The sequence below is a fragment of the Nesoenas mayeri genome (assembly GCF_963082525.1).
Source record: "Nesoenas mayeri genome assembly, chromosome: 6".
Taxonomy (NCBI): Eukaryota; Metazoa; Chordata; class Aves; order Columbiformes; family Columbidae; genus Nesoenas; species Nesoenas mayeri.
In genome coordinates this window covers 13,262,992-13,289,764 of record NC_137545.1, presented here as the reverse complement: position 1 = coordinate 13,289,764, position 26,773 = coordinate 13,262,992, and the positions used below count along the sequence as shown (strand labels likewise).

The following is a 26,773-nucleotide window of genomic DNA, read 5'->3' as shown; positions in this document are numbered from 1 at the left end:
AAGAAGAAAAGGAGAAGGATTTGTTGTATGTTCAACCCTCAAGGAAATATCCTTCAAAAGTGACTGCTGAATGTGACTTTTCTACCCAATCTCTGAATCGTGCAGTGGGGTTATAAAGCAAAGTTAAAAACCAGGACTCAAATCAGGAGTATAAATTAGAAACTGCTTCTAAGGTCATTCTCCAGGTTTTTAGGGAACACTTTTAGCCTGTTGTTTCCATCCGTATTAAATTCAGTGTAGGCTATTTCCATGTAGGTATTTGCTAAAGGGTGCTTGGACAATTTAAGGGGACTTAAGAGAGAAAGATAAAACTGCAGAATGTCAGACTTGAGGAAACAAAGTGAAAAGCCCTGGCACAGCACACTGTCTGGCCTCTATTTGGCCAACAGCAGCAGGTCCACAGCTAGACTTCTTCATCCTTTGAACAGACGTGGCCTTTAATATTTGCCAGTTGCCTTTGAAAATTAAATGCATTTCCCCACTAGTTATGTACTGTGGGTGCCTACTTACATCCTCAGTGGTGCTACTGACACAGGCCCATGGATTTAATTGAACTCTATTGATTTACATCAGCTGAAGAGGTAGTCTGTAAGTATAACCACCTAGGTACTTGTGTCTATTTGTCTTAGGCTAAAGTGACTGATTTTTATGGGATAAATTCTTTCTCCACTTTTCCCCACAGCCTCTGTGGGCTTGCCCACCAAAGCAAAGGGGAAGCTGAGCACCAGTGGTAGAAATGACCAATGTAACATCTTTTTTTAAAAAAAAGATTCTTGTGCTTAAAAGGGGCCTGAATTACTGACTGTTCACCCATGTTCTCTCAGATACTAACAGCTACATTTCAAAGTAGCTTTACAGCCCACTTCCATCTGCATTTACTCTGTCACAACCATCACCAGTGGCCTGTGCATTCCTTACTTCATCTGTCACTGATGAGCAATTGGGCTACAGTGAGCAAAGCATCTGTTTTGTCCTGAGCTCACAGCCAACCTGCACGTATGGGGAAAGTCTGGGTCCTTAGGTGAGCTAGCTGGCTGAACAGGCATCTCTTCCTGCTTAGGGGAGCTGTAAAGTGTCAGAGAGGGGTTTTGGCAGCAGTGCTAAGGCTACACTACCACAATTCTTGTTTTGATTCTTTGTTATGGTTCTAGAGGTCACCTGTCTTCTCTGGGAAGTATAATGGAGGTTCATGGGGCACCGGCTCTGCCCTTCTTTCAGCCAAGAGTGGAGTGAGTGGCTTGAGTCAGGACTTTGCTTGGCTAGTCTGTCATATAAAGGTGGATGGCAACCCTGTGCTGTGGTGTCTAATACACTGATACCTCCCTTGAAGTCACGAGAGGAGCTGACCTGTTTTCTTTTTCATTCTCACAGTGGGTCTGCCATGAATGTAGCATTCACTGAAGAGGAAATGAAGAAGTTCTTAGCAGAAGCCACCAGAGTCTCTCAGGTAACAGTCTTCATTCTGCTATTGCTTTTTCTTTTTGTGTTTGCTGTATTTGTTTCGCCTCTACTGTGTTTTCCATCCCTTGGTTTCTGTATTGCATCTTCCTTGCTCTTTCTCTTCATTGTTTGGAGAGGAGCCAGTGAAATTAGAGTTTGACCCCTCAGTTTGTTCTCTAATGGGCAGACCATGGGAACATGTGCAAGCACCTTTACTGAAACCACTGGCATACCTGGAAGGAGCGAGGCCGGCAGTAAGCTCTTGTACCCAGGCATCCATTTCTGACCTATCAATTATACAAACAGGTGTAGCGTAGCGAGCTGGGACCTTTCCTACACCATCCAAGCTTGCTAGTAGCAGGTTGTACCATCTAGCATAGAACTGATAGCATCTTTCACTCAGCTTCTGAACTGTTTTGCCTGTCGTCTTTGAACAAATTTAAACTTCATCTTGGTATCTTCTCTCTCACCAATGACTTTTTTTTTAACGCTTTTAAATGCAGGAATATTTGCAAGATTTTGCTATGACATTTAACACTACGAATCATGTACTGAATTCCATTTTCCCCTGATACAAAAGCAAGGCTGCTGCCTGCTTACTGTTAATCCAGTGGGATTATTGATCTGCAGAGTATGTAATGCAGAAGATGAAAGCTCTGGTTTCCTTTCTGAATGTTTTTCTAAAGCTAATTTGAAAAAAAAAATTAAAGTGTCTTTTTTTTCTAACAAAGGGAAGGATTTGGTCTAGTACTTTAGAAAAATCTGAGCAATTGCCCAAAGACATGAATGCTTCAGAACATCAACTCAAAGCCTGAATTTCCTCTATGCCTTCTATCACTGTTACTGTACAAGGGATGTTTGGAGAAATGAGAATATTGGAGGAGGAAAAAGTTAAATGATCGAAGTTGAATGAAGAACATACAGAATTTGAAGTCTGACCTTTCATCAGTGTCTGAGTTTGGCCTTGCCTTTTGGTCTATTTTCTTAGGGTTTTCCCACCTTTTTTTCTTTTTTTTTGGGTGATCACTCTTCAGAACAGTCCTGCAGCACCACAACCACTACTGTCATACACTGTCATAAGAATCTTGGAGTTAAAAATAAGTCTAAGAGGAACTCTCTGAGAAAACACGACTGGCTATGGAAGCCAGACACATTACTGCTTACTCAGGGGATTTCTTAGGTGGTTAAACCTTAAACAATAGCAAAACCATGTCATTTTTGAAGTGTATGAGGCAAGTGGTGGAAGTTTAGCATTTCAGCAAGAAGAGATGCAATGAAATAGAGAGACTTTGCAAGGGAATAGTATCCTGAAGGACAGGTTAGTGTGGAAGCAAGCAGACCAGTTATTATCATCTTGGAACAAATTTAAAGGGTTTTTTGAAAGCAGGAGAGTGCCACTGTTACTTCCATGAGAAGAAATTATATACCTAATCCTCAGAAGACTAGAGGTCAATCTGTGGTAGGAACCAGATTGTCAGCCTCCCAGAACACCTGGCTTCTCTCTGTACTTCATCTTGAGTACCCTGCTTTGTGTTTCCCCCCACACTCACAGAACCAAACAAGGCAACAGCCTTAAGCCACATTCAGAGGGACAGGTCACTTTTTCTGCTGGACGGTGTTATGGTGGCAGTGGGTGCCCTGTGGGAGGCTGAAGCTTAGGAAAGTGACCCTTGTTCAGCTTAACTTGTCCCAGCTTGATTGACTTGAGTTGAGCGAGGTTGTACTTCATTGCTGAGAGGTCTCACCCCTCGTACAGGATGCCCTGCTGGGACCTGAACTTACAGTCCTAGCAATATGTGATGTATTCCTAGGGGAAAGAGTGGATGTTTCCCATGGGATCCTTATGATGTCCAGTTCTGCTACACAAGTAAGGAACTGACGCTTGCTGCAAATGTGACCAGTTTCATGCCACGAGTCTTCTGGTGCTCTGGCCCTGATCCTGCAGAGATTTACACTAGATTTACATGCTACATTTTTTTTCTAGTGGAGTCAAACTGCTAAGGGAAGACTTCTTTCTTCATCCTGTATTTTCATATTGACAAAAGCCATAGTATAGTTGGAGCTAAGTTAGCAGAAAACAAACTAGAACAAAATTACTGTATTCTGCTCCTAAATTAGGGAGAGTTTTTTAGCCTTATCAAGGCATTGTGGCCTGTGAATACTTCCACAGAGGCTAGCAATATTAGCTGTGAGCATACAACTGAATATGAGCATTTTTGCGGGACACACACTTCATTTTTTTTTTTTTTTTCTGATTACAAAGCCTTTCCTAATTCTACACTGAACAGAGTATCTGCAGATAGGGTGCCTGACCAGCATTGTTCTGTTGTTTTAGCTACTTTGCTGTTATGGTCTTGTGTCATTATAGCATTTATGTTGTCAGTAGCATTCAAAACTTCTTGTGCGGGTTGAGACAGATTGGAGTAAACAAGGTTGTATGCACATATAAAATCTTGTGGTGAAAAACTGCAGCAAGACATAGTTACAGGACAGAAGCCACTAAATTTATGAAACAGTGTATGCTGTGACATTGTCCTTGCCTGTGAATTTACCCTTGCACTGATAAATGTAAGAAATTGTGTCTGGTAACTTTTGGAGTTGCTTTATATTTTTTCAAGAGGAGCCTTTTGAGCACACACAGACTGTCATTTATTCCATTTTATTCTCTAATAAATAACAGGCAGTTAATAGTGGATGGGACAGGTGAAATGTTGAGACATAAAGCTGGGCTGGAAGAATGTGGATTAGATTTTTAACTGTCTGTTGGAGCGGGTGGCTGGAAGAAGAGTGGGAAATGTGTGCTAGCATCCCAGAAACAAGCAGGAAGAAGAGGAAGGAAAACCATGTATTCCAATGAATGTACTGGGGGTCAAGGACAGGTTGTTCCTGGCCAGCTATAGTTAGTGGCAACTTCTCCCTTGGGAGACTTAGGAGACGAGGCAGAGAAATAAGAAAGTGATGGATCTGTTGCCTAAAATATATGACTTGTAAAAAGAGCAAAAGGGCACTGTACAAAGTCATCAAGTATGCCAAGAATCAACTACTTGAAGTAAGTCACCAGCGAGCTGACTGGGAGGCTCGAGAAGGAAGAACTGAAGATGTTGGAGGTAAGGAGCATCTTTAGGAGACAGGAGCAGAGGTCACTGGATCATGGATCATCTTTCTACCATGTTCTCACCTAAAAGGCCTTTGTGGTTTTGCTGCAGATTTCCCTGTCATGGTGACATTAGAGACGACTCAAACTGATGCATCAGTGGCTTTAGGGAAATCATGCCAGATTTCCTGCTATTATTTCTTTGCAAAGTTCACTCATCTGTGGAAATAAGGCTATTAATAGATTGGTCTTGTGAGATTCTGCTTCCAAAGCTTTTCCAATGATGAATAGTGGAGCGCTTGGATGTTCCCCAAATATTCTCAAATAAAAACTTTGTTCTTTCTTCTTGTCTTGGTGACAGGATCATCCTGTGGTACTTACTAAATTTATGGAAGATGCCCGTGAGGTGGAAATGGATGCTGTAGCCAAGGCAGGAATTGTAAGAACTTTGCTTTTCTTTAATATTAAACTATTTTTTCCCCTCTAGAATTGGACATTTACAAAAATGTGTGCTTTGAATGATTTACTATACAGCCATAATTTCATGCTGAGACGAGTAAAGAAACAAGAAAAGATGAGCTCATCTTCGGTTCAAAACCATCATACTTGCAAAGCTCAACCTACCTTATTGTATATATCTAAATAGTTCATTTTTTTAAGCATTGTTTAACCATGTGAATTAGAATATGATTTTTTACTGGGTACGCAAATCACTGGCTTCACAAATGACTTTCAGCACAATTGTATCAGCATGTGTTACAATATTACCACAGTTGTTTTATTATTACAACTTCACTTTGCATTTCATTACTAATCAAAGACAGCTCTTACCAAAAAAAAATCACAAGCTTCTTATTTAACAGAAGTATTCTGTTTTCAGTCTTCATTTTTAACCAACAGAAAAGATGACTTTTTTGGTATTGAAGTGGTGCACCTTGATGCAATTTATGCGGTTTAAATCCGTAGGCCTCAATTTCCTCTGCTCACTTTTCTGCATGACTAAAACGCCACAAAAGAGTGGGGAAAAAAATAATGTACAAATGATTGCGCTAGTCTGTATTTGTTTCTCCTGGGGAATGACAACTCTTTTGTGTTCATGGCAAGCAGAAGTTAGAGAGCTGGTTTAAAGCCTAACTAGCTTTTATCTTCTGAGTTGATATGTGTTGGAGAGAAGGAGGATGCCTCAGGATCTCCAGACTGTCGTAGGTTTTCATGATGTTTTCAGTTTGCTTTACTACAATATGGAAGACACTAACATGAACCCCTTGTTCATATGCCTTGTGTCTGCTCCAGGCCTGTTCTCCCCAATATCTTGCATGATTCCCTTTTTTTTCCCATCTGTATTGCCTTTTGGATACATCTCTGTTCAGGAAACTGTCAGGCTGTACTTAGCAGAGGGCATGGAGATGGGAGACTGTTCATGAGAGAGGGTGCGGTGACCAACTGCTCTCTTGTTGCTGTCTGCAGGTGATCTCACATGCTATTTCAGAGCACGTGGAGGATGCAGGCGTTCACTCTGGAGACGCCACCCTCATGTTACCCACACAGACTATTAGCCAAGGGGCCTTGGAGAAGGTGGGTGTTGCACTAGCACTGATAAGAGAAAAGAAAATAACAGTTTGCATCCACTTTCCCCTTTTGCTTTGGAGAACTCCATCACCAATGGAGAAATCAAATCACCAATGTTTTTTATAGGCCAGTATGAAATGTGCAAGTGTAGGATGTCATTGCGTCCCCTGTGTTTAGCTATCCTATACATAGGATATGTATCCCATTAATTTAAGCAACAGATATACAGACTTTCAGACCCACTGATTTTTTTTTTTTATTTCATTGATTTAGGACCAGCTTCCATAGCAGCAGAGGAGTGTCTGATCCATATGTATGGTTTACTTTCTACTTCCTCTTCTCTCACAATGCTTAAATGATTACATCAGGTGTATGACTTTCTAGCTTCCACCCTTTTCTGGAAAGGATATCAGGATGAACAAACCTCACCTAAACTTGACGTTTTTCCCTTTCAAGAACAAACCTAGTGATACAGAGTTAATTGTCAAAATGTGTTTTCTAAAAGAAATGTGCCGTCTCCTCTTATATGATCCAGGAAAGGATTTACTTGGAAACTAACAAGAGCGGTAATGCAGTGGTCTGTGCTCCAACTCTTCAGGATGGTCCAAAGCCTCGTTTCTGAAAATAGTAATCTTCTGGAGCAAAACCATTCAAACCCTTGGGCTGAAATGGCACATGACTTCTTGACAAACTTAGAAAATACAACTGTAGTGTTTTCTCCCAATTTGTTTCTGAGTATTTCTACTGACCCACCTCCCACTGGTTTGTGGTGGGACAGACATGTTGGAGAAGGCCTGTTGGGACACTTGTAAAACAAAGTGGATAATCTCAAATGACAAAACATTCATTATTTCACCAAGAAACGTATAGAGGCTCCAGTGTGCAGTGTAGCAATTGCTACAGACAGGACAGGCTTTTCTTCTCTCTTTCTCTCTCTTTCCCTTGTTTCCTCAAACATACAAAGCCGCGTTTTCACTTCTACCCTCAAACAGCGCCTCGTGCTCTACATTACCAGGCAAATTAAACATGTTTGCTTCTGAGAGATAATGCTGTTGCCAAAATGAGGGTGTAGACAAAAAATATGCTAGGGCAGAGAGATGGGACATTTAAAGGAATCCACATGTGAGGTGATTTATTGACATGATGCTGTCTATTTTATGGGATATAATTATTTGTTTTGTGTATATATATGCACACATTTTTATTTATATATTTTTGTAGGTAAAAGCTGCTACAAAAAAGATTGCAAAGGCCTTTGCCATCACTGGTCCATTCAACATTCAGTTTTTGGTGCGGGGCAACGATGTGTTGGTAAGAACTCTTTTGTTGGAGGAATTCAGGCTCTGCTCTGGGTAGTGAGGTGCATGGCTTCTGCAGTCCCTGCTGTGAAAACTCGGTGGCAGTAGCCACGGTGCATTTCTAACCTGTCTTGCCTGATAATGTGTGGGTCACCGGTGCCACCCTGGTCATGCAGCTGTCCCTGCCGTGCGGGAGGGAGCATCCTCCCCTCCCTATGCAGTGCAGCCACGGAGAGGGAGGTGAGCCTGGCTGTGTTGTCTCTCAGCAATAGCTTTGTTCCATTGTGGACTGTTGTCCTTCCCAAAATCGTCAGTTTTGAATTAGATGGACAGCACTGGGACCTGCAGCTCATCCTATGAGCTGAATATCTTTGCTTTTAGATCTCTGATATCCTTGCTCATCTTTAGCTATTTCAATCATTAAAATAAGCCTTCCAAGTCATCGGAAAGAAAGCAAGACAGTTTAAGTGTTTAAGTCTTTAATATAAGCCATTAAGATGGTTACCTAAATAGTGTGGTCATAGTAGCTATCAGTAACAGAAGTACAGGAGATGTCTGACCCTTTTTGGGTAACAGCTGGCTTTCTTTTGCTAATGGAAGAAGGTCAGAAGAATGTGAGCAGAGTGTGACTGAGGAAATGGTGAATGGAAAGAAAACCTGACATGTATAGTAGAGACGCATTATTGGTGAATGATCCTATTTGGGCTATTAGTTGAGAAAAATGTGCTTACCGTTCTTCACCTTTCTTCTGTTTCACAAGTAGTTATTCAGAAACTGCACAGAGGGACAGAATGGAGTTTTTCCTTCCTTGCTTTCCCTCAGCTGTGCTTGCTTTTTCTCTGGATAGCACCTCTGTTCCATTCTGTCTTAACTTACCTGTTCTTATCCCCCTTCACTTCCCGTTCATTCTCACTTACAGCAATTCTTTTACTATTGTTCTCCCTGGTGGCTTCTCAGCAGGATACAGAACCTCTTTGTTTCTTACTTGGGTCACTGAATGACTTTGGCCTATAGATGAGGAAAGTCAATGAGGATAGTCCAGTCATTCACAAAGTGCTATTACCATGGAAAAAGAACAAGGTGGACTTTAAAGATTGTACCTAATGCCAAGTTTCCACACCTCTTGCACATTAACTTAGGGTATAGTACAATACATTTTCCAAAGTTCTAATTTTCAGACAATAGAGACGAAACAGCTGCAGAACACCAGACTCCTTGTATCTCAAGCTGACCACTACACATCCCTCATTGCTGTTTGTCATATCAAACATGATTTCTGTGCAGTCTGAAGAGCATCTCCGCCAGGAGGAGTAAGGACTGATTTCCAGACACATGAATCAATCTGTTTCTTCACCACAGAGTGCCTGACCTCGGTGTTTCTCTTTTTTAATCCCGTCAGGTGATAGAGTGCAACTTGCGGGCTTCACGCTCCTTCCCTTTTGTGTCGAAGACTCTGGGTGTGGACTTCATCGATGTAGCTACAAAAGTCATGATTGGAAAAGAGGTTAATGAGTCATCCCTCCCCACACTGGAACATCCCATTATTCCCTCCAAATATGTTGGAATTAAGGTATAGTTTTCAAAAGAGCACCAAAAACACCCACAACAGAGCCAGCACCTAGCACATTGATAGGTGATTAGTATTTCAATGCCCAGAGAGAGCAATTTGCTTACTGGACAAAAGCCAAGTTGACCTTTTGCAGTTTCTGTTAAGATGATGTACATTGGGAAAACAATCAAAGGAAAATTATCCAGTGATTATTGGCAAAATCAGTCTCTGATTATTTCTTTCTCTGTCCTACTCTAAATTATATTTATGAACTGCATAATAAATATGCACTTGCAGAATTGAGCACTGAAGTTCAGGCTGTTTTGTAATACTACTTAAAATATGTGTGGACATGTACAGATCTGTGTTTTGAGTGCCCCCCCCGGATTTTGTCTTCAGGATCAGTGACATGGGCTGTTGAATGCATACAATCCCTTTATATGTACCACGAGTTAAAATGCGGGTGAGAATCTTGGATCCTTTGATTTCACTGTGGCTGAGATTTTACTTTTCATAATTACTAAGCTTATATAGTGCCCAAGATACCAAAATGCACTGTAGGTATTTTTGAATGCTTAGTCAAACAAAAAAAAAAAATCAAGTTCCTCATCATAACGATCTGTAACACCACTGCAGAGAATACAATGGATGACAATTGTTTGTACAGAAACTTTCAAGATTTAATAGCTTCCAAATCAAGTGAAAATTGAGGAAATGTAAAACACCTAACATCTTTCTGCTAATAAAATATTGATATGTATTGTAATGCAAGCCAAATCTCTGACCCAGGCCAGCTGATGTTATTGGCAAGCCAGTAAGTCTAGAAATAACTTTACATTTTATTTTGATGCCACGGATAAGCATTATCTGAAATTCTAATCTGAGACTTTTAAATTTTTTTAAGTCTTGATTTTTTATATAAATTTCTATTATATAGACCAGGGGCTTCTTCACTGTTATTAGCTAAACTGTCAAGAGTTTTGTCTCTCCTGGGAATGGTGGCTACAGAGCAGAAAACCCAACTGTGTTCTTGAAGACTTCACTACAAAGCCTTTTATACTGCTTGTGTTCTGTGTGGATTTACCAAATACAAAAAACCTGCTAATACCGTTGGAAATGCTAAACTTTGAAAAATATTCCAATTAAACCTGTTTCTCGTTGTTCATGCATCATATTTTCTGTCCTCTTACGTTTTTATTGCTAGGAATATTTGCATGGAAATGGGATTTTGTTTCTTCAGCAGTTCTTAAATGCTCTGAAAAGAGAGTATGAAACTCTTTTCCTCTGTCTCAATGTAGCTGGTCCTTTGCGGATTTGGAGTCCCACTGCTTCAGCTTTAGTGACTGAAATTTTGTCTTGCTGTGTTTGCTTGCAGGGTGACACAAGTATCATGGCCTGACCAAGATTAAATCCTGGATAGAGCAGGACTGACTACGTTTTAAATAGGATTTATTTGCACTACCAGAGTCTGCTCCTGCTGATGCATTTTCATGTTCATGGCAGACAGAAGTTAGGGAGCTGGTGGAAAGCTTTGTTCCTTGTTGCCTTTCAGACAATATTTCTATTAAAAATAACGCACCTTGACTGCCGTATCTCAGCTTGAGACTGCAGGCTTGGCCACAGTAAAAATTTTCTCTTTACTTATAGAAGAAGCAAAACTGATCTAAAAGTCATGAAGACACATGACTCTTTTATGTGAAACATTTCACAGTGAATTTCTGCTGTCACATTTTAGTTTGTCGTTGTTAGGTGTCATGAAACAGCAGCTGTCCTGTCTCCAGTGTTACCCTCAGAGACTTCTAAGAACAGAATGATATCTTTGGATTTAAAAACAGATTATTTTTGAAGCAGCAAGGATGCTGTCTTTATGCAAATGCCATTAGTAGTTTAAGGGGTAGAGAAGCTCTATAGAAAATTATTCCTTAACAGAAAATTTGTTCGATGTTTGCCACATGTGGTCATTGGCTCTTTAGGGGAGAAAGAAACTCTCTGTTATTTTTTCTAAAGTCAAATTAGACAAAAGAAGTCAGACTACAGTGACTGAAATTTTCAGATAATGATAGGGATCAGGAGTTTTAATATTTTCATACAAAAGGAAAAAAGTTATGGATTTGTATTTTGGGGGGAAGAGGGAAAATCTGAAAATCACTTGCAAATTTTCATCTGGTTTACTCCAAAAGAGTGTATTCTTGTTGAATGGTTTGATTTCTGTGTATGAAAATTTTCTGTTGGAGAACAGTTTTCTCAATAAAACTGTCTGGCTTCAGACAGTATCTCTCCGTGTCTCATAAATTAGATCCTTCACAGCCTTTCTGTTTTAAAATGTGTCCTAAAAAAGATAGCGGGCTACCACAGATTAGCAATCTGCCATCAGAGTGTGAGCAAGCCTGCAGGAGTCAGAAGGATGATTTATTGGCGAAATACATGTTTACTTGTTCCAGTCCGTCATCAAGATTTTAGGGCAACTCATTTGCCAAGTGCTCCTTTGCTTATCAGCCTTGGCCAGTGCTTTTTTTTGGATTAATTCACGTCTGTCTCTGTCACTTCCAAGTATAGCTGGATGTTGGGTTTTTTGTTTGTTTGTTTGTGGGCTGGTGTTTGTTTTTTGTTTTGTTTTGTTTGTTTTAAATGATCCATTAAATTTTCATTCTCTTTCTTCCTCCCCTCTCTCTCTTTCTCTCACCAGGCCCCAATGTTTTCTTGGTCCCGGCTGAGAGATGCTGACCCTGTTCTCCGATGTGAAATGGCCTCTACTGGGGAGGTATCTTTCAGATTTGCTATTTTATTTTTTTTTAAACCAAGTTGCCCTTTAAACATCCTGAATCTTTGAAAGTGATCTTATTACTGCTTGAATCATGATGGCAACTGTAGCTTCTTCAGAAAATTGAAAACATCTTTCTTAGCTGTAAAAAACCACATTGTCCTGTGAAATCCAGTGTATTCAGCCACTGGATGTCCCTCTTTACCTGCATGTCAGCTCCCTGAGTTGGACCTGGTTGATGTGACAGCCTGAAATGAGTTTATCTGAGAGCCGTCGGGTTCTGGGAGGTTCTCAGTGCATCAGTCCATTTTATGAATCACCTGCTTCTAGACAGATAAGCACTTACAGCTTTCAAAACCCCCCATCGGCACATGCCAGAACAGCAATATTGAGACTCCAGGCCATGAGTGTTTGGTCTTGGAACATGCTAGTTACTTAAAGGCAGCAAATATGTGTGGTGATGTTTTTGTTGTTGCCTGGTAACCATGAAGGCGTGTCCCAAGGTGCAAAAAGCAAGAAAGAGTGAATAAAATGTGCTGGCTGTCAGTCGGATGAGAAGGAGACGGGGCTCCCTTCCCCTCTTGCTCTGCAGCTGGGCTGGGAGGTGCTTCTGAAATGTCTCTTGGTTATGCGTGGCACACTGTAAAAGCACAAAGCTGTTCTCCCTGCGCAGCCTTGGCACTCATGAGAGCCCTCACCAAGAGGAACAGGTTTCCATCTATGTCACTTGAAGAGATATTAATTCATCTAGAACAAAAGGGTTTGTTTATGAGTTATTGCTGAGCTGTCAATGGCTTCCACAGATATACTGAAGCCATCTGTAATCTTGCTCGTTCTGTTACTTCTAGAAAAGAGTTGCAGTAGCAAGAAACTTATTCTTGGCTAGACAGCCCACTTGGGAAGCTATTAAATACTGACACAGTTAGATTAGGCTTACCAGTGCTCTACCATAGCTAGGCATGTGGCAGAGCCTGTGCTGCTGCATTTGATATGAACGTGCGTATGTCTACAAGAGCTGTTTTCACGAGGAAAGACTTATGTTAGTATGAAAAAGCACTATACTCAGATACAAGGTAACGACAGCCTTAGGTCACCTACATCTCTCCAGAATTACTTTATTTTGCTCTTCCTAATGTGTGGGAAATGAGTATTGCAGAAGATTTCCTTTCAGTGTAGTTAATGTGCAGAAAAAAGTCAAGTGATTTCCATGACTTCTTTATTTTCAGAACAAAATTGACTACAAAGACACCTCCCCTCCAAAAAAAAAAAAAAAAAAAAAGAATAAAAATGTAACTAAGAGCAAGAATTATTTTACTGAGCTTTATATGGAGTTAGAGATTATGCTGGTCATAAAGGAGGGATTATTAACTTTTATGATTTGGAAAGATCCATAGTCACAAATGCCATAAAATGTGACAGTTATGAAAGTCTTTCTTGTGAAGGAAGTAAGGATAATCACTTGCTTTGGGTAAAATGCCCAATTATTCCTCAAAGGCTTTTTTCACACTCATGGCTTCATTTGGGCTTGAATTTGTCACATCTATCTGGCAGAGATGTATTTTGCTGGGAGTCGTGGTTCCCACAGCAGTAGAAGACACGGTGCTGGGGGTCCCTTTGAGTACTGTGGCTGTTCTGACCGTGCCATAATGATAAACATCTCCCAGCAGGCTGGAAACTCCTGATCCAAGCCTACCAGGCAGGGGACTGTCCACCACCCAAGAAAGTCCAGGACCACAGAACCCGCAGCCAGATACGCTGTAGAACAGACTGGATGCTCAGAGATGAGTTTTTAGAGAAAGGCTGAGATACAAGTTGTCAGGATTTTTTTATTATTTTTTTATCCCTTCCCTTGTGGGATTTTTGTTTGGTTGGTTCTTTTTTTTACTTCAGAAGATCTGGCGAATCATCACATGATATACTGGTTTCTGCTCACCATGGTAATGGTGAGACCATGAATGTGAGGGCTCACTCTGTAATGGGAAGGACCACAAGAGGAAAATGGAGAGCAATTCTCAATCAGTCCCTTTATCCCATCTGTATGTGTGTGCAGATTTGTTATTTCAAAGAGAAAAATCTGTGACAGTTCGGCTTCTGTTTTTCGACAAGTGTGGAGCTGTCCAGAAAAACTGAGGGTTTGGGGTGTTTTTTTGTTGTTTTTTTTTTTCTTTCCTGTTTCAGCTTTCACGAAAGCTCATGCATTCCTCTTTTTGTCATCAGAATTCCAAACTTTGATAAGGAACACAATTTAGTTCTACAGAAGATCATTACTGCATGACAGCCTGTAAGCAACTGAGTTCCACAGGCAGTTCTGAATTGGAAACTGCTAAATTATTTTGATCAATTTCTTTATCAGATTTTTGTTTATATAAAATAAATTATTATTAATTGGCATGGTTGCTTTGTTGTTTTCCCAAGTATATTATTCAACATACTAGCTGAATTTCAAATTAGTTGAATGTCATACATCTATGCACTTCTAATTTAATAGCATCTTTATATACCTTGGTTTATCTTCACAAGTAATGCCAGAAGTACATGACAACACAAGCACTGTCTTACTCTAGTTTGCAGTGTACACACAGAGAAAAGTGCCTGCGTGCAGAACACTTACTGTTAAGCATTATATAATGTTAAACAATTTGCAGGGCACTCACAAACACTGGAGCAGAGGCTGTGTACAGCATTCCCATAACTCAGCAGAATCAATTGTTGTTGCTCCTCAGTGTGCTGTTTGAAACTAAAGCGTTGCTTATTCCTTCGTTATTGCTTCATTAAAATGATGAGATTTTTCTGCAATGATTTTCTGATTTATTCCCCCTGCCTCCTGCCTGCAGACTCCATGCAAAAGCAGTCTGATTCTGCATGCAGAAGTCAAAAGAACCTGTTCAAAAATTTCATTCCTGTTTTTTTTTTTCAAAGCAAAGTTATTGGGTTATACTTGTTTGGTTTTTTTTCCTCTCATGCCAACTCCTTTGTGCCTTTTCCTAGGTGGCGTGCTTTGGTGAGGATGTGTACACTGCGTTTCAGAAGGCTATGCTTGCCGCAGGGTTTGCATTTCCGAAGGAAGGAATTTTGGTTGGAATTCAGGTGAGTCCTAAAAAATCAAAGCTAAGAAAGGACTGACACAGGGAAACTCAGTCACTGTTGCCTTGTTTTCATTCATGTGTCCTTATGGCTAAATGTGTTTCTCTGCAACCCAACTTGAAGTGCAGTAAGACACTGAGGAATAAACACCATGGAGAGATCCTTAATGGATTCTCTGACTCCTGATAGTTTCTACTGGGAGCTGTGGAAATCTGGGGGCAAACCCCCAGGATTGCTGCAGGCAGAGGCCTGGGATCAGAGAGCTAGAAACCACCTTCCTGTGGGAACAAAGCCCGTAGATGGTCAGTTCAGAGAAATGTCCCAGCTGGAACTCAGAGGCCACTCATTGTTCCCACCCGAACGGGAGCCCTGGGAATGCCAGGTCCATTCCTGACATAAATTCCTTTCATCTGTACATTGCCTCTTTCACTTTTGAAACCAGTTCCCCTCCACTCCCCCAAATCAGAGAGATAATTTCCATACTGCAAAGCTGAGCCTGCTAAGCTTTCCCCATAGATGCACACATTTCCTTCCAGGCAGAGCTGTAGCATCATCCAACAGTGCAGAAAACACTCTCTCCTGGCTGCCATTATTCCTTTCCCTGTACGATGGTGGTGTGTGGCCAATATTGTAAGTATCTGAGAAAGGAAGAACCAACGCTACATTTGTGTAGTAATGTTTCTGGTTTCTGTATTTTGCCAGACCTCTCTCCTCTTAGGGACAGTCTCTCAGACACATGTTCTGCAGTTTCAGTGATTCCATACCACACTAGAGCTTGGACTTTAGGGTTCCATCTCTTGCTGTCAACATCCCTCAGAATTGCTATATGTGACAGAAAGTTTAAATGATGTCATTAGGGGAATGTCCTCCAGTGCAGTGACTTCTGCAAACAGCCTTTGCGTGAGGGAGTTCCTCACGGGTTTGAGTTAGGAACAGCGCCACGGTTCTGTATCAGTAAGGAGGATGTGTGTTTCAGGATGAAAAGGTAGCTAGGCAGAAAAGCAAGAAGTGTTGGTTCTTTATCATAGGATAGTTACCAACTGCAGGAGGTGCTGAAGTCAGATACACTTGCAAACCTTGATGTGTGCGTGTTCCTCAAAATATTCAGACATTTCCACTGCAACTGGAACATTCTCAGGCCCCATAAAAATGACTCATTGCCTCCTGCTATTTCTGTGTTGTGCTTGTAACAATCTTACGCTCTATGTATCTGCATAAAGTAAATTTAAAAAAATAGAATAGATGGATTTTCCTGTCAGGCAGCTGGGGTGTGAAAAATGTCTTGGGCTCTTTGTGCCAGCAAAGCATGTGAAGGAAGTGTGTGAAAAGTGGCTGGAAAGGAACATTACTTCTGCTGACACAGATTACCGCTTAGTCCTTAAACATACACATATGTATACACATCTATGGATTGAAGCTTTTGCTCTAAGTTACCTCAAATTAGCAAATAGGTCTTTGCTACCTAAAGTTTAAAAGTTCAGTATGAAACTGGGCTGTTGGTACTGTATGACTACTGTATATCCAATCACTGCAGATTTTAAAGCAGCGTTTTAAAAAGTGGAAAAGAAAATCCAAAAGAAGAAAAAAAGGAGAGAGCCCAGTGTTTAAAATTTGGGTCTATTTTCCTGATAGCACCTAAAAGGGAACAGGCAGCAAAGAGTAATTTTAGCTATAGAAAGCATTTATGTGGGTCCTGTGTCAGGATCTGTTAAACTGAGACAAAGGTTCTTTGTACAAAGGTCTTGAAATAAAACCAAACAAACAAAAAACAAAAACAAAACAAAACCAACCAATCAAAAAAAAACCCCGAAAACAAACTCCAAAGGCTCAACCCTGCAAACCTTTTAGAAGTAACAAGGTTCTGTCCTTTATAATGAGTGGTTTACAGTTCATTTTCTTGCAAAAAGAAACTTGAAAGCAACAGATCAATCGCTTAAATGTCTCTCTTCATCTCAGCATACTTCTTAGATAATTGAAGTCCAAAACAAGAAGTGTAAAGCTAATGCTGAGGACCACGTATTGCTCCCTCACTGCTCTGGAATTTGCCACCTACCTACTTTTAAATGCTCTGTTTTGAAACAGAGAGGAAATAAAGGCTTGTGAGAAGGGCAGGTTGAAATGCTGACTTAGACCTGACGTGTAGACTATGAGTGGTTTTCCCTGAGCATTCCAGGCTGGAGGAATGGGGAGCCCCTTGCTGCAGAAACAGGAGGCACAAGGCAGGCTGTGAACACCAGCAGTGTTGTTCTCATCTTAATCACAAACATGAGGTCATCCACCTTAAACTGGCAAAGTTGTCAGCGTATTCTCAGAGGGGGAGGACAGGCTCAGAAGGACAGATACCAGGTCACCCCTTTCCATGATCACTCAGTATTTAAATGTCACTGCTGTGAGGGGGTGACAGGGTGCAGGTCTTTCCCTGGGCAGAGGCCCCTGAGGAGGCTTCATTGCTTTGCCAGCTTGCTCTGATTTTCAGACTGGACTTTTAGCTCTTGCAGAGAGGGAAATAAGCCAAATGGTCATGAATTCTACTTCCCTCAGAAGTATCTAGCCTCAAAATATTTAGATTATTTGGTATACTGTAACTTTATGCCTCTGCTATTAATTATGTTGAGGTGAGAGAAGGCTGCCTTCATGAAGGTCAGAGTCAGCCAGGTGTAGTTAACAATAGCAGAGAGGGACATCTTCGTTTCCCTACAAGTGTTTCACACTGACATTGCACAGGTTGAGGTTCCCCAGGATGTTAAAGGCCCGACGGTCTCCCAGGGTAAATGGAGTATGGCTTTCTTGTTAGACAAATGCATCTCTGCTGGTTTGTGCAAGCTGCTAATCTGACCTCTTTTCATAATTTGGAGAAATCTATGATGCTGAAACCCTGAGTCTGCCTTTAAATAATTTATATTTTATGCAAGAGGACTTGAAAAGCTCATTTTATTTTCTTTCCTGATTGGGCTATTCAGTGATATCTCTGAGATGGAGTGCATCTGTCTTACATCTGTGCTGGTGACCACGAGATGCGGAAAGCATTGATGGAGTATTTTATTTTTAAATCCCAGCACTCCAAGTCTGTTGTTTCAAGGTAACCTTCTGCCTTGGTTCCCTATACATCAGAATTTTTGCATGCTCCATGCTGGATTTGGATACAGAATTCAAGATTATCACAGGAGATGAGCTGTCTTTGTTTCGAGCTGGATCTTTGTGAGAACTGGTGTAGCTCCATTGAATTAACTGAGGATGTGGCCCTTTACAAATAGCAAGGCATGCCAGCAAACGAGAGAGAGGTCATAAGAAATAGAGCTTTTCTGATAAAGGAAAAAGAATAAAATTCTCCTACAATAAATATCTTACACTAAATAAATCTGCTTGTACTTTTCACCTTTAGTAACTAATGGTTTTTTACACGGGTTCTTTCAGCCAGGCTTTAAATCTGAGGCTGCTCCGATGCAAGCTGACAGCTGTAATTTCTTTTCATGGAGAGGCTGTTTTATGTGTCACAAGTGTTCAGTACATATTTGACAGAAGTTTATAATAATGTTGTGAAATTCAGCCCCTCTGACCAGGAGGCAGAACCGTTCTCTCTGACTGGGAAGCTGCCAACTCTGTCACATTGTGTATTTATATTTTCCAGTTAGTGTACAGAATGAGATGGCTTTCAGAATGAGGCTCTTTCCAGAGTGCTCAAAAAAACCCAACCAAACAAACAACCCACAAACAAACTGTTGACTCCTTCATAGAAAGTCATTCACCCTTCAGAATATTGTTCTCTCACCCATAAAGGTAAAGCCATCAGTAGCTCCAGCGGGGACAACGGAACTTGCAATAGTCCTTCTTCCAAATGGGCAGGCCACACTAAGGTTAAAAGCAAAGTTTGGCCTGCCTTGGCAGTGAGGAAGGCATGTGTAGCATCTGATCTTTGCATTGCTGTAGCATCCAGAAGGGAGTTATGCTGGGGTCAAATTTTCGCTCACCTGTCGCTCTGAAATGGCTTGTTCAAATTCAGATGTCTACAGGGTGTCTACAGGTCATCTCATCATTATTTCTTCTACATTATGGTGGATCTATATGTGCTTTATGAGAGAGTCTTTTAAAGGTGCCTTAAGTACCTGGGCGTTCAGGTCTCAGCACAGAAAGGTGTATTTGCCTCTTAGCACCGTCTAGAGGAGCTTCCTGTTGCCCAACAAAACACTCCTTCCAAGTCCTACGCACTGATGGTCTCTCTAACAAATTTCCTTTTTCAGAAGTCCTTCCGCCCCAGATTCCTCAGCGTAGCAGAACTACTGCATGAGGAAGGTTTCAAGGTAGGTGCTTTCAGTTATTTAAAGCTAGAGAGTGTTCAAATTCTGCAAGCTACTCAGCCTGCTGCAAGAATGAAGAGGCAGAGAAAGAAAGCAAGTTTTTGAAGTACAAGAGGGATTTTTAGCCGAGTGATCCGTAAAGTCAGCAGGTATCACCCAACTAAATGTTTTCATGATAGTTTAATTCAACAAATAGAACGGAGTCATGAGGGCAAGAACAACTTTGGCTCTGCTATCTGTAGTTCTCCAAGAAACAAAAGTGCCAGCAGGATGCCATGTACAACAGGAGGGGAAGAAGGGGAAGCCTTTGATATGGAGAAGGCCTTTACAGTGCTTTATCTTCAGTGATATTCACAAGCTGTGGCATATAACATTTGTGATGCTTACATCCCTCTTGTAACTCTTCTGCATCAATTTGCATCCATATCCCTACTGAAAAGTAACTGATAGCATGGCCACAGAAGATTGGCAAGAGCTTTTTAGTATTAAGTATTTAAGTACTATTTTCCTCAGTGGCTTTAGCGTAACTGCTGGATTTACAGTTCTGCCTTTCAAAACTTAGTGCTAGGCAAGAGAAAAAAAAAAAAAGTAAAATTTCTAAGTGATTGAACGTAAGCGCTGTTGAAAGTCAGAGGGACTTGGATTTTCCTAAGCCACTTAGCTGCTTCTGAATGTGTTACTACTATTCATTGGCTATCATCCATCAGCAAATCACAGGTAATAGAAAGTTGGGAAGGTCCTGCTGTTCTCTGTGTGTCTCTCTGTATGGAGAGACACCTTTGTGATGAAAATTGCCCTCCAAAATCAGCTCTGACAACCAGGCTATCTGTTGGGTAAGACCCACATGAGTTAAATGAAAAGTCTCGGTATTATGAAGCACGGAGTAAGTAACTCTGTTTGTTTGTTTGTTTTCTTTGACAGCTTTATGCTACAGAAGCAACCTCAGACTGGCTCAATGCTAACGGTATCCCAGCAAATCCCGTGGCATGGCCATCGCAGGAAAGCCAGAGTCTGAGCCTCCCTTCAGTCAGGCGGTAAGAGTAACACCTCATCAAATTTGTATTAACATCCAGGACAGCAAATACAAGGGGCAAATTGCTGGCCCTGTTGAGATTAATGATAGTGATTTAATGGGACTTCGGATTCAATCCAAAATGTTTGTTTCATCTGATTCTGTCTGGAAGTGCTGCAGCAGGGAGGTTTCAGCTTAATTAATTAACATCTCATTGAACGGCCTATTTAATATGGCTTGGATGTGTTGCTCCATGTTGCATTTTCACACAAGGGTACGTGCGACCTGAATATTTAGCTTTTAATGGCAGTTAGTCATGCCTTTAACAGAGTTGTGCTGAGCTGTATGAAGGCTGAATATTGCTTTGTATCGCTGAATAGAATAGAAATAAAGCCCAGATTTTTAGTGCGTTAACCCCTCAACCCTCCTTTCTTGGGATGTAAGACTAAACTCAAATGAAGATTTTTCAGTGTTGTTTACCTGCATGCCTGTGCTATTCAGCATAGATTTTCATTAAGACACACTGTGATACTGTCTTGTGCGTTGTCTCTTCAGGTTGGTAAGGGATGGGAAAATAGATCTGGTGATTAACCTGCCTAACAGCAACACCAAGTTTGTCCATGATAATTATGTGATCCGGAGGATGGCTATTGACAGCAGGATTGCTCTGCTCACTAATTTCCAGGTACTTCCCATCTTGTTCTTTCTCCTCTTAGTCATAAGACCCTTCAGAGCTTTCAGATACTTGTGACCTTAGATTCCACTGTGTTTGGACTCTCATTATCTCTGGCAAATAATAATGTGTTTGAGAGTCATGGCAACACGATTATTTGAATGTATTTTCTTTTTGCTACTATACAAAATAACATTGGTTGAAGTAAAACACAAAAAAGAAAATATTGAGTCCTATATTGCAGCTGAAGTTGCCGCTGTATCAGTTTCACTTCAGAACAAACTTCTTGCACAGGATTGCCTGTAACAGGTATAAATTATGCATGGGAACAGTTTTTTGAATGGGGTGTTTTTCTAGTATGGTCCTTAAAGCAGGATGTAGCTGGGCTTTCTGGAATGATCCTTGGGGCAACATCCAGTTCCAAAGTGCCATTGAAGTGGAATTGCTGCCTGTCCTGTTGTAGTCAGGTTGCCAGTCATTACGTGTTTGTAGCTCCTGACAAACCCCTTTCACATACTGGTATGGGAAGAGATACTTGGTCTGCAAAGTGAGACTCCTGCTGCCAGCAGTACCTTGACTTCCTTTGCAAGTGGCTTCAACTGTCACAGGAGAGCCTCATCTGGCTCTCATTAAGCAGAGCGGCCAAATTCCTCTTGATTTCACTGGGTGCTGACATGGAACCCAGTGACTTGAACTGGTGTCCAGCTGTGCAAAATCTTCTGCTGTGATTGGAGTGAGGGAAGAGCAGAGAGAATGACAAACTGTAAGTTCACAGGTGGGATAATGCCAAACATGATGAGCAGGAAGGGGAAACTGAAGACTCACCCTTTGCCTACTAGTGAAACATACACTGACAGCCAGAACGGGAGTCCCTGTCCAAAATTTATGACCACACCTGCTTGATGCATTTCATTTAACCCTTTTGATTAGAGTTAATCTCTTGAGTTTGAGAGAGGAAAGTGATTCTGTGTTCTTTCAAGGGCTTGGTCTGTAGGAGGAAACAACTCTCGGTGGGACAGAGCTGTCTTGCCAGAGCAGCCTGACACCTCTGCGCCCCTCCAGCTGGACAGTCAGGCTTCAGAGGGCTGGACTCAACACAGTCACCTAGAAATTGGTATTGGTTTGGATGGACTCAAGGATCAGACCTGCACAGGGCAGTTTCAGGGTGACAGTGTAGAAATGTGGAGCCTGCTCTGTTATTCAGCCTTTGGCAGAAGGCTTTGCAATGCTCAGTCCTCCTCTGCTTTGTATTGACAGGTAGCAAAGCTTTTTGCCGAAGCTGTCAAATACTCTGGGAAACTGGACTCCAGGAGTCTCTTCCACTACAGACAGTTTGAAAATGAAAACACTGCATAGAAGTTCATCTCCTACCTGCCATCTGCTTCTGGCACCAGAAAAGAGAGTAGATCTCAGACCATTCACCTGACCATCTTTGCATATACTTTATAGCATCTACACTGATTGTTTTTCCAACTCTCACAAACTAATTCCTAGCCAATACTTGTGATGGCTCATTGGAAAGTCATCCTCTTCTCAGCCTCTCCACCACCTTCTCCCCGTTTCCATGTAAGATGAAATATTAGTTACTTACTAGAGTAGAAGATCAGACAACCACCATAGCAGAGGAGATGAGACACAAGTGGTCCTGCATCAAGGTTGTTATTTTCATAACTAAGCCTGCTCCTCCTTAGAAATGCCTTCCTTAGGTCCATGCTCCCAGCTATTCTCATGCTGGACTACTAGAGCCTGGCCCCAAACGCCCATAGAAAGACAAGTAGCTTTCTCTTTCCATTGCTGGTTATTGAGGATTCTACAAATTTATGTAACAATTAGCCATCCTCCTGGTAGATCCACCTGATGATACCATGGATGTCTGCCACAGTGATAATTGTGATCGCAGCTCTGTGAAGATGGATGATCATCAATTCCTCATGATTCCCTGCAACAGCTGACAGGCATGATGCAGCTACTTTTTGTTTGGTTTTTAACCCTGGCCAGGAATCATCTTTTTCAGCCTGGGAGAGGAAGGCTATATGTATGTGTCCTGGAATTGCTTCCAAATTCTGCTCCCTCCTCCAGACTATTTTTTAATTCTGGTTCAACATTCTGAATTCAGGCGTCTGTCTCTGTATCATAAAGATGTTCTCCCAGCTTTGCGTCTGGCTTCAAAAGTGGAGAACTGCCCAAAGACTTCTGTATGTTGCTGTCCAACATTTTATGCCATGATTATGGGCATTAAAATTGAATCCTTTCAAAATGAGGTGAAAGTGTTGCAGTGCTTTACCCCTCCTAATTAAGTGACCCCTTCCCTTTCGTTACAGCCTTCTCTGCTGCTTTTCAGCTCTGGCAATGCCTGCAAATGCTGTCCACAGAGCAGACACCCACTGTGCCATGTGGTGCATGTCATCGCTTGCTGTCTGCGTGGCAAAAGACTTCAGCAGCTCTATGACCAGCGGTCCTGCATCCAGAAGCACATACAGTGCCTGTCTCGAAACACTTACTTGCTAACAAACATATAAGTCTGTCTTTCCAACCCCCCTCCACCTTGCAGTATGTACACAGCACACACTGGAGTTGGGAAGACTCAAAGTTGGACATCTTCTCTGGTACTCACTCGAGTAAGCTAAAGTGGAGCATTTTCCTGCAGCCACGCTCTGTCTACCCAAGGGCTCTACTAGTTTGTAGGTACCACCTTTTATGATTTCCCAATACCTGCAGGTCCTGCCATGAACTACTGCTGCCAACTAGTGCTAGGTCGATGGTGGTGGAGCTGGATACTGCCCAGAACTGCTTTTTCTGAAGCTATCACAACTGAAATAGTGCACTGGCTTGGGGAGATGAGCAAACCTAGGCTGCTTCTTGCATGTGTTCTCAAGTTCCCTTGGGTTCCAAGAAGCTTCGAGTGTTGAGAGAGAATAAGGGTGGATAGATAGCCTGTCATTTTAAAAATTATTGCTAAAACATTTCAGGAAGGATTTAAATCTTGTGAGAGCTGTTATTGAAAGGTGCAAAGGAGCGGACAGAGGTTGGGATGCCTGTAGGCACCATGGCAATCTCTGACCGATTGTTGCTAAGCACCCAGACCAAATTTTGAATGAGGTCTGGACTTATTTCTGATCTGGTTGACATCCCAAGTTCTCTTGTCATAGGCATTTCTTCAGTACTAACTTTTGTGATGAACACAACCCTGCCTGCTGTGCACGGGAAGAGCTTTGCACTTTTAGAGTAGAGATGTCACTGATAAAACAAAAAACCCACACAAACAAAACCACGATCTCAACAACAACAATCCCACAAAAACAGTTAAAAAAAAACCTTCAGAAGAGCCCGACGTCATCGGCTGTTCACCCATTCCATTGTGAAATGAATGACTAATGGTGGTTAATGAAGCAGCACTCTGTGAATGCATCCTGCACTTTATTTTTCAGTGGCAAGATCCTGTTAACAACTGGTGTCAACTGACATCCTCCCACCCTGTTTTTACCTCTAGCAGTGAACAAAGCAACGTCCTAAAACATCTGCATTCTCTTATTCTTCTGCTTCTATTTTGTCACTGTTCTCATTAACTGAAAATTCAATAAATGACCTGGATTATCACACTACTTATTATTAAATTCTTTGTGGCCTGGATTCTGCCCTTCTTTTCCTTTTTTTTTTTGGAAAAATTGAATGTTCTTTCTCTTCAGCCACATGTATGTATCTATGTATACATGTACCTATACATTCCTGTTGTTCCTTACTGCAGCAGCTCCAGATAATTAAACCACAGCTTCTTTGGTGTCCACAGACCTTCATATGATTAGAGTGGAATTTAGTAGAAAAATACACCAAGGCTGAATGTGTGCTGAGTACTCTGTAATTATGCAGTGGTGGTAATATTTTGCTGCTGGTGCTTAACACTGGTCCCTTCCCCACTCCTCTGAAGCCAGTAATACTAATGTCCTTCTACACTTAATGAGACACCTATATATATATATATACACACATATACATGTGTATTTATATATAGAATACAACACTTACTGAGCTGTCTTTTCCTTCATCATCTTTTGTTGTCTCCTCCCCTTCCCCTGTTGAAAAAGGTTCTTTTTGCTCTGACTGATGTGGGGTGGAACTCCAGCTCCTATCACAGCCTGAAGGAGCCAGGAAATCATCCCCCAGCTTACCTCATGCAAACACTGAATACTGGCTGACTTTGTTTCTCAATATGCTTTTCTTCTTTGTGTGATGAAGGTGCCGACACTATAGGAAAAGATTTTAAAGTATCTACAGCTGTTAGGATCAATGCAGATCTTAAAAAAAAAAGTTATGATTAGTGTCCTTTGTTACAAGCTCATCTCTGCTTTCAACAGATTCTGCCTTATAAATTTCTTTTTCTTGTTAATCTTGCAGAGGGTGACAATGACTGATGAAAGAGCATGCTATTCAGAGCAAGAAATTTGCTAATCTACAAGCAGTCAAATCATTTTATTCTTTTTACTGTCTTAAAGGAGGGTTGATAAAGAGACACATGAAGGTATAAGAGACAGTACAAAGCAAAACTTTTGAGATAAGCACAAGAAAAAGTGGCAAGAGCTACGATGAAATATGAAGAGCTCTAATTTTTGGTAACAGAGATGGGTTTTTTTCTCAGTGGTCAGTCTGCTGAGCTGCTCTCTGGAGCCACAGTTGTCCAGTGTGCAGAGTGCTGGGAAGCGCTGGAGGCTCAGTTTCCCAGGAGGCCCTGCTGAATATTGAGGTCAGGCTTTTATCCAGTTGATCACTTTTCTGGGTTTACTCAAGTTAGCACCATTTACATCACTTGGAGATCGCTTGGGCAACCCTGCAGAGGTTAGTAGTAAAGCATCGATAATTTGGCACGTTGAAAGCAATAAGAAAAGGATGTAAGAGAGTGTATGCTACTTATTGCTACCACTTTCTGCTTGGTAAAGGTCTTAAAACACAGCGAGATAAAAGAATATGCTTTATATAAGTAAAAAAAAAAATAATATTGAAAAGCTATAAGAAACCTCTTTGCTCTGAGACCATTTGAAACAGTCAAAATCAGGTTTCTGAAAGTCCCAGGGAGTAGCCAAGTAGGAAAGCCTGCATGGTGTGAAAGAACTCTCAGCAGTGAGCAGAGGAATGTGTCTTGCTTGGCTTGCAGGTCATTGAGTTTTCCTGGCCTGGGTGTTGCCACCAGCCTGTAAGGTGTCTTTTTTTCCTTCCCCCACATACCAAGTGTATTTTGCACTCTCAAGGTTTAAAAGCCTACTCGTGCTTTGGTTCTCTGTGCATGCATCAGAGGCATCTAGGAGTATGGCTAGGAGATTAGCACCTCTATGTCTTTATGATCAAGTGATCCATAAGAACAGAGGAGGGATTGGAAGTCAGCACTGTACTAAACCCCGCACCTGCAGTGTGTGCGACCCTGGCGGCGCGATGCGCGGCTGCTGCCTGGACCCTAGTCAGATGCCAACAACCAGGACAGGAGGGTGAGCTCATACAGCAACCAAGGTGAGGTGGTAAAAGGAGAGAGCCCCTCTGGCTCCTGTTTATAGTCTTTATAACACCAAATTGTAGTCAGAGCAGCCCTGGAGCTTGGGAAGCTTTCAGCAGAGGTAATCAGTGCTGCTGTCATCTCTGCAAGGACAGGAGGTGCTGCCGTGCCATAAATATGAATGCTACTGCTGTAGCCATCTGCAGGACATGGAAATCTGGGATGCCACAACAGTCGGCTGCCAAATAGTACCCAAAGCCTCTGTTTTTCTTCCTTCTGCATCTCAGCATTTAATGCTGCATAATGTAATTTACAGGGAATAATCTAGCTGCATTATTCACCCTTACATTGAAGAGAATTTAAATATGAGCCTTTTAATGTGTCCTAATTAAACAGAGAACATGATACATGATATTTTGTCATTAACTAGGTAGGCTAAACTCTCACTCATCCTCATAATTAAAATATATTGAATTCTGTAGACTGATAATGCCAGTTGAGATAAACTCTTTTAATTCA

At 41.4% G+C, this 26,773-nt stretch overlaps 1 protein-coding gene across 1 annotated transcript in view; it reads left to right on the top strand.

Annotated features, from left to right (window-relative positions):
• CPS1 (carbamoyl-phosphate synthase 1) overlaps window positions 1-22,131 on the top strand; it is a gene marked incomplete at both ends in the record, with an annotated part of 90,468 nt that extends 68,337 nt beyond the window's left edge. The window contains 11 exons of the mRNA XM_080346912.1: window positions 1,372-1,447; window positions 4,896-4,973; window positions 6,002-6,109; window positions 7,325-7,414; window positions 8,801-8,971; window positions 11,637-11,711; window positions 14,700-14,798; window positions 19,034-19,093; window positions 20,012-20,124; window positions 20,658-20,787; window positions 22,033-22,131. Coding sequence (XP_080203038.1) covers window positions 1,372-1,447; window positions 4,896-4,973; window positions 6,002-6,109; window positions 7,325-7,414; window positions 8,801-8,971; window positions 11,637-11,711; window positions 14,700-14,798; window positions 19,034-19,093; window positions 20,012-20,124; window positions 20,658-20,787; window positions 22,033-22,131 — 1,099 coding nt within the window. The remainder of the gene's footprint in view (window positions 1-1,371; window positions 1,448-4,895; window positions 4,974-6,001; window positions 6,110-7,324; window positions 7,415-8,800; window positions 8,972-11,636; window positions 11,712-14,699; window positions 14,799-19,033; window positions 19,094-20,011; window positions 20,125-20,657; window positions 20,788-22,032) is intronic.
• Between the last annotated feature and the right edge of the window lie 4,642 nt (window positions 22,132-26,773).